This window comes from Lethenteron reissneri, chromosome 9, assembly GCF_015708825.2.
Source record: "Lethenteron reissneri isolate LAM-NWPU_2019-01 chromosome 9, ASM1570882v1, whole genome shotgun sequence".
In the NCBI taxonomy this organism is placed as follows: domain Eukaryota; kingdom Metazoa; phylum Chordata; class Hyperoartia; order Petromyzontiformes; family Petromyzontidae; genus Lethenteron; species Lethenteron reissneri.
The window spans coordinates 292,933-300,930 of NC_083787.1; the positions used below are offsets into that span (position 1 = coordinate 292,933).

Consider the following 7,998-nt stretch of genomic DNA (forward strand, 5'->3'; position numbering starts at 1 on the left):
AGGTGGTCGTGGCCAAGAGCGGAGTCAGCCACGCCGCAGAGGATATAGAGGGACCGGCGTTGTTCATCCTGAAGAAACCTTCGTGGACCCGAGCTGTGGTCCTGGTCCGCAGTAGCTAGTTATGTTGTAATTAGTATAGTTAGCCTGGTGGTCACCACCATAGGTTGTTATTCTGTGAAGGGGCAGTTACCCCGTGTGTTGGTGTTAAATAAATGTGTTGCCTCCAAGAGTATGTCTGCGACTCAGTTGAACTCGCTACACATGGATAATGAGCAGTCCATGTTTACTTGAAATTCCTAGCTGCAAGAAGCCTTGAAATGTGAGAATAGGGCATCTGTTATGAAAGGCTATACGGTCATGGCAAAATAATAAAATAGACTGATTATTGTAGGCTCACCAGCAGATGACCCTTTCTCAACACGATTACTGGGGATAACGACGTTAATTTGGATGGGGCCCTTGTTGAAAACAAAGCTGCTGCAGAAATGTACCAGCATTTTATTTGATCAGTGGTGCGTGATGTGCATAGATGCGCCCAATCATGGCAATTTAAAATATGTAATTGTTTTAACAGTGGAAGTGGGAAGGCATATGTAGAATACTACATCTCATATCAATCTGTGGAATAGGCATATTGCACAAAGGATAACCGTTAAAATAATTTCATAACAAAATGTATATCTGCAGGAGCAACATCTATAACATAGTTTACTCTTGACTTAAAGCTTTCTTGACTGCAAGAATTCATATTCTTTGGGTTTTTCTATCTACGTGGCTTTACCAAAAGACCCAAATAATATAGTTTTCTCTATTTAAAATAAACTAATTAAGAATTAGTCGTAAAATTCTGCCAGTTGTAATAAGTAATCTAAATAAAAAAAGATTAAACGTATCTGAAAAATGTGGTCATCCAGGTAAATCTCAAATTATCCGTGAAATGGCTGACCATTTACTCGCGTGAAGATGCAAAGTGGTAACATTAGACACGCTTACCCAAATAAAATGGAAATTTTGTTAAAGTGGTGTACATTTCCATGACCATGGCCTTCTTTTTCCCCAACATGTTTATTTAAGACTGTTAATTTATATTTTCCAAAGCAGCAAAAAAAACGAAATGTAAACAAAACAAAACTTTGATGTTTACACTGATGTCACATGTATCCATTATAGCCCATCCAACATGGTTGCATTACATATATAAACATATTTACATCACAGACTTACTCTGGAAATAGTTGTTAGGTGGTGTAAGATAAAAGGCTACTAATGGACTGGGCGCTGTCGCGACGTGGAAGCACTGTGCAATCTTGCGGCAGATCAAGGCAGGGTCGGCACCACACACTGGTGGTATAATTCGCCAAGCTGAGCCTCTTCAAACACTTTCCCCAGCTCATTTGTACTGCTAATCTCCAGCACGCAGAAATCACTGAACCTAGACGGGGGGGGGGGGGGGGGGTGCAAGAATGGGCAAGTGAAGAGGCAACAGATGGTGCAATGCATGTACACGTCGCGTTGGTTTATTTATGAATCTCGGCATTAAATTATTCACATTTTCCAAAGTGATAACATTTTTCTTATTGTAGAGCTACATTCAATGCATCCTATTTAATTTTCTCTTGCAATTTGTCTAAATTTTGAGACAACTTCAAATTCTAAAGACAGGCAACTTGTATTTTAAACATACTTTACCAAATGTGAACATTCATTAGTGATTCCAAACACAGCAATTAATCATACTATTTATAGAACAGCTTCACAAAATACCTACGCTAATTTATATATTTTTCCAGGTGGTGGCATGGTCATGCTCATAACTTATACAATTTACATTGCGAGTTGTCACACCACTGGAATAGATGTTAGCATTCTTTTAAGAAAATGTTTCCATACAGTTACTTTACAATTTACAGGAAGCTGGACCTTAGTGGAGGTGAATGAAATACATGAGTAGCATACAGTCATACTAATGAGCGACAGTCACAATAGGGTGTTTAATAGCAAAATAGTCCGAGTTAAAGACGGTACATTCTAAAAATGTGTATCCTTTTGTTGCAGTCGAATTGTGTATACTACTTATAAGACCCTCAAATGACCTTTTTAATCACTTGTGAAATTATTTCAAAACAATTCTTTATGAGCTGATATTGATTTTATAAACCCTTAAGAGATGCCAGCAACGCACACTGATATGAGGATTTATACCATTGAGCAGCTACCCAGCCAACCGCCTTCATAATCCCAAGGCACTGCAGATCAGACTATTCTGTTGTACCTGTATTGCCGTGTAGACATGGTACCCTCCCAAAGCACACTCATCATCTTCTCTTTGCATCTCTTCCCACTGGAGTCTACATCTACCTTGCTTGTTTTCTGCAGCACAATATACTCCTAGAAAGAGAAAGACAAGTTATCGTTCCTACTGGGTATATCAGCTGAGTTTTGTGCAATTTTGCACATTGACGCTCATGCAAAAGTGGCCATACTGGTATCATTATACTCCCTTGTTGCAATTACATTTCCATAATGATCTTAAACAAATTATTACTGACGACCTTTAAAGTGGGCTCGGGTAGAATATGTTCCGAGAAGGGATGATGGCCGGTGGTTGAGACGAATGACAAAGTGGTAGCCAATGGAGGAAACATGCCTGAGGATGTCCACTGCAGATATGAAGCAATGAATGACGCATGTGTGCAGGAGCTGATGGATTGTTGCATCACAGAACTGTGACAGATGGTAATGACTCAGGTGGCTTCAACCAGCAGAGTATAGATCATGGCTGATGATGTCAATGTAGATTTTACACATTTTTCCTATGATTTACCTGCTTCATGCCTCTTGCAGAGCACTATTTTAAGAGTACATATTCAGGACCTCCCCCCCCCCCCTCCATTATGCAATATTCATACGCTCTAATTGATTTTAAAGTGCTTGCCGTGTACACAAGAAATTGAAGCCATTTACTCGAATACTGCAGAGGCTTCCCTGCAGCAGGACAAGGATTAATTTGTTGTAGAAGAGCAGGCGTCCCATGAGGCCCAACTTGGCCACCCAACCCTCGATGGTCCTTGTGTACCGGGCCCGTGCTCGCATGTGATCCAGACGCAACAGGGCAACCGTCCCCTTCACCTGCACACCATGTCACGTGTCATGCACGCAATACAATTTGCACGATACCATACAATTGTATAATTTCACGTGACAGTTATAGCCACATCAGTTTACCTTAACCTAGTAATTGTATTTTTCATTATTACTTCATTGTGTTTTTTCTCTAATATAATTATAGTACAAATTAAGATAAACGTATCAGTTATTCATCCACAGTTCCCTCCACATAATCATTCGAACTTTACAATATATAACGCTTATAACAAACATGCTGTCATTTAAACAATTAAATTAACGACAGAAGTTATGATGTCATATAACCATCGTGCAGTCAATTACTCTAGAACATTTTTGAAGCACTAATTTAATGGGTCATAACTATATTTTATAACTTCATTATTTAAAACTTTATTTCAGAAAATAATATGAGCACAGATAATCACTCTTTGACAATGTTGCAAAACATATCATATGACTATCACTGATCTTCCGTTATATGATATAGAGTGGTGTACTATAGTTTAACCATATCTCGTCAAACCCAGTTCAAACCTATCTGTCTTAACATCTGGCAACCCCCGGAGGAGCCACAGAATGAATAAGCTCTCGTATGTGGTGTAGCCCTTGTAAGCTGGCTTTTAAACCTGCATATGGCCATACAAGCGATTAGAGCTTATAAGGTCAATACAGTACCATGTATATAAATATACAATTATTACAAAAGTGTTGGTTGTAATAATCATACATTTTTCATTAACATCTCTGCCTTAATGGCACGATATGAAGCACTTTTGTATGCCTTCAAGAATTATGCATTCATGTCTGTATCAATGGGAATAACACCTATTTAAATGTTGTATTGAGGACATATTAATTACAAATGTAATCATTAATGATGAAATATGAATTATGTGATTATTTAATCATGGAATTGTTAGTGGATTTGAAATTGACTGCATTTTTTAAAATAAAATGCATGGAAATTAGACTGTTGGCAGAATATTTGCCTAGGAAACTAAATCCAATTACTCTGTGTATTGTTACATTTTTGGTGGATCTCAAATCCATCAAGATCTTCTTGCATTTTATTTATTATACAAAAATGTATAATACCAAATTTTTATTGCGAGTATTCATAATTCCTGGCTTTCTTTGGATTGAATACAATAATGGCCTTTCTGCTATGCCCCTTTTCAACACCATCACGAGAGCACTGACAGTTGCTTTCATTTGCCATTTTTAATGATGAAATAAAGAAAATATTAATAAAAATCACTAAGAATGCACAGAGGTTTAGCATCGGAGCGTGTTGGGAGGCAGACTGCCTGGGCGACATATTGTACGTTTGTGCGCAGAACCGGCGCCCCAGTCATGCTGTGTGGATCCGGTCGCTGAAAGGAATAACATGGGTGGCAATTGGCGACCTGCCTTAAGTACGCATCGACATAAGTAGAACCGACTTAAGTCGAGGACCGCCTGTACTTATGCTGATAATTGTTTACAACATATAATTATAATATACGGTAAATGCACATTCAACGCGTGTTCGCACAACGCGTTTTCGCTACAATGCGGTTCTTCCATTCGGGAATACGTTTTGCACAACGTGGAATGCGCACGTTGTTGATGCAGTTTCTCAGCAGTCCATGACAAACTACTTTCTTGAGCTGCGTGGCTGAGCAGTATGGACATTCTAAATATACGCACGGAACGATACAGTACGTGCTGTTACCCTTATCTCAGTTTCAGTTCTTTGTCCTGGCATGCGTGTGCGATATAGTTTTTGCTAAACGCGTTTTTCCCTTAACACATCACTTTTAAGGTACACATACTGCGTTAAATGAGTAATTACTGTACAGCCTTTGTCAATCCACTGCAGGATGAAGATATCCCCATGCCTGGTCAGTCATGGGGGATATTTGCCTAAATATAAGTTTGCTGGTCAGTGTCGGTTGGTAGAGGCAAAGGTCCAGTACCTGTTAGGGTATCACTTACTACTGACGTTAGCCATGGCCAGGAATCAAAGTCAGATAGGTTAAAAGCACATTGTGCTTCTACCACTGCGCCACACCCCCTCCATCTGTATCAATTCAATATTCACTACTCAATGCTAATTTAAACCAGTCACTTAACCTGATTTTTTTTATTTATCCAAAAAAATGCTACACATACTTCCAAATCCTTCGCGGATATGTTTCCATCTTTAGTCCCAGGTGATGCAGCTTCTGAGCAAAGATGTTTGGCATATTGCTCTTGCTCTGCTGTTATCGTGACCCCTCCGACGTGAAGCAACGTCTCAAAATTCTGCTGTAGCCACAAGGCTAGGTCATGCACGGCCGGCTGTGGCGGGAGGGCGAAGGCTTGCTGGCGGATGTTGTGCAGAAGAGTCCTGCACTGCTCCCTCGTCAGCACTGCCGGGCTCGCCGCTCCGTCCACATGCAACGACACCACGTCCAGGTGTTGTTGCGTTGGGTAGCCAGGCGGCAGGCGGATGAGGGTGCGCAGTGGGTACCGTACACCTCTTGACTCGCAGCAAATGTTGAGCGCCAATGTTATCCCATTTGTAACTAAAAAAAAACATATCCCTTGCAGGGTGAGTATTTTTGCACTCTGACAGGGACATCTTTTGAGAATTGCTTAATGAGCTATATAGCTGCATATATCATACATATACTGATGTTCTCGTGAATACTATTAATGGTTATTTTGTGTTCGAGCCCATTTTCTATGTTTGCAAAACCCATTAAATGTTTGAACATTAACATTCAAATGACATCACATGCAAATCACAGAGGCAAGCTGTCTGTCATACAGTGTGATTCTAGTAACGTGAAGCATCGTGTGTTGATAAGACACGGACATCGGAGCAGTTCAGATCACAATTTCACCATCCCGCACCGACCAGCGCAGTGAAGCATGGTCAAAGAAGCCCCGCGACCAAAAGGGCACGGGGATGCCTTCATCCAGGGGTGGCTTGACAGAGTCCTGTAATTACCTGTCACACACACAGGGTGAATACGGTGCACCCACCCCACGTCAGGTGACTCCAAAGCAATTGTCTGAAGCCTTTTCATATTGAGACATGTTTGCAAATCCTTACGGATAATGGTGTCAATCGTGAATGTGGGCTTCAGGTTTGAAGAGGAGTTAAGGATATGATCAATTGCTATACAAGGAACGCTGCAAGGAGAAGAGGTTTTCAAAAGGCAAGCTATGTTTGGATGCATTATTTTGCAAAAAGTTCACGAATGAGTGAAGTAACCACGACAATGTGTGCTTCTCCGTTGGTAACAGAGGCTGAAGCAGAAGAAGAATCCCAGGGTGAGACAGATAACCCCAATGCCACATGGCGCTGCACCACCGCCTCACACGGCGACGACCACAGCTTCTCATGAGTACAGTATTATTTTATCATAAAATATCCATTTTTACCCAAAAGATATGCTTGAAAATGTTTTCTACATTCCTAAGTGTGATTTTATTGTCTTGGGCCGAAATGTTTTCCGTAGGAACGCATCTCCAAATTAATGGGAAGAAGAGGGCGCGATATATGGAATTTCGCTTTTGTTCGTGACATGATTCCAGCTTTGTTTAAACTACGATCGTGTATTTAATGCGTATTAACTTCGCCTCGTTACATCGTTTACTGTTTAATGCTTTACAATACTCTTTGTAAAAATAGTTTTTAGTTTTGCCAGAAAAAAGGGGAAACCCCTATTCTTATATTTTGTTTAAAGGCAAAGGAAGTCCCATGACGCATGACCCCGTCCTTGTTAAATATCCCACTAGCGACATCTAGCGATCTCCGGAGGTTCCTTTGGTATTTTTTCGCTTTATAATACAGTACCGTACAGTATTTATATTCTACACGATGATGTTTTAAGAGTTATGTATTATACGGTATATAATTTTGTGTCGAACTTGGACCCATATCTTAAAAAAGGGGACTTTGCCTTTAACATTTGGCGGATCGCCAGCACTGATTCGAGGAAAGCTATTTCTGCTGAGAGTGTGAATATCGAAACCAGTCGTGAGTTCAGCTTGAATTGAATCAACGTTGTCCAAATGATTCACTCGCAGAGGGGCGTTTAAATGATTCGTGAGCATTCTGTGGAGACAGATGCATGGGCGGGTTGTCTTCTTGTCTGTCTGCGTGACTTGCGCTCGATGACCAGTTGCTGTAAACGAGCCACGAGAAGTTTAAATCACCCACGGCCACGTCCGCAGTCAAAACTGTGGAATCGGCGACGTTTCGGGCAGTGGCCCTTATTCATATCTTGTGCTCCAATGCCGTATACTTTACATGCTGTGTATATAAGCACACGGTGTTTAAATCACCTGAACGTTCTCGCACCTCCAGCTCGCCTCCTGCGCAGTAGATGGCCTCCAGCACGGCCACCTCGTCCCGAGCGGCGCTCATGGAGCAGGCCCGTTCCGGGGTTTCCGCCGCCGACCCCGCCTCGCCTGATTCCCCCTGCCGGCGAAGGGGCCCAACTCCCCGGGACGGGCTAGGCTCGCCCCGCCCTGGTATCCGAGTCGCCCTTATCCTCAAATACTTGTATTTGCTGATGTGTTCGTTTACAAGAACCCACTATATTCAACCATATCGATCCGAGTCGTGTCGTTTCGATTACAGCGCGTTACTTGACGTGGCAGACGTGTTGTGCGAGTTCAGGCTCCCGTCTGACGTTGCATACCGACTTGGCGCACCTCCCTCCACTCAACTCGCTCCCGTCGCCGCCGCCGCCGCAAACTTCTCCGCAGAACGATCTGCGCGGTCCTCTAATTGTGCACTTCTCGGGGGGGTATTTTACTTCTGGTCAACACTTATGACGTGCACAGAGGTGTTTCCCCACATCTCTCACTGTTCATTTATTACGGATTCAT

The 7,998-nt window shown here is 41.9% G+C and overlaps 1 protein-coding gene across 4 annotated transcripts; it reads right to left on the minus strand.

Moving 5' to 3' along the window:
- Positions 1-486: 486 nt before the first annotated feature.
- Positions 487-7,884, minus strand: RWDD3 (RWD domain containing 3). Of its 4 annotated transcripts, XM_061548540.1 has the most exons (6): positions 7,450-7,880; positions 6,014-6,106; positions 5,284-5,678; positions 2,965-3,129; positions 2,273-2,388; positions 487-1,432 (listed from the first exon to the last, which is right to left on the minus strand). In XM_061548540.1, exons 1-6 carry the CDS (start codon positions 7,529-7,531, stop codon positions 1,318-1,320), a joined length of 966 nt encoding a protein of 321 aa, XP_061404524.1. In that variant the 5' UTR covers positions 7,532-7,880; the 3' UTR covers positions 487-1,317. The 4 variants fall into 4 exon arrangements, with proteins under 4 accessions (XP_061404524.1, XP_061404523.1, XP_061404526.1 ...); XM_061548539.1 differs by having other exon boundaries at positions 6,014-7,876; XM_061548542.1 differs by lacking the exon at positions 6,014-6,106 and having other exon boundaries at positions 7,450-7,875.
- Between the last annotated feature and the right edge of the window lie 114 nt (positions 7,885-7,998).

Excerpts from the sequence above, each read along its gene's own strand:
- RWDD3 (XM_061548539.1), bottom strand. The coding sequence starts at position 6,338 with ATGCATCCAAACATAGCTTGCCTTTTGAAAACCTCTTCTCCTTGCAGC. Across the intron at positions 3,130-5,283 it reads TATCCGCGAAGGATTTGGAA|GTGAAGGGGACGGTTGCCCT; the intron begins GTATGTGTAGCA and ends CATGGTGTGCAG. Across the intron at positions 1,433-2,272 it reads ATGTCTACACGGCAATACAG|GTTCAGTGATTTCTGCGTGC; the intron begins GTACAACAGAAT and ends CCCCCCGTCTAG.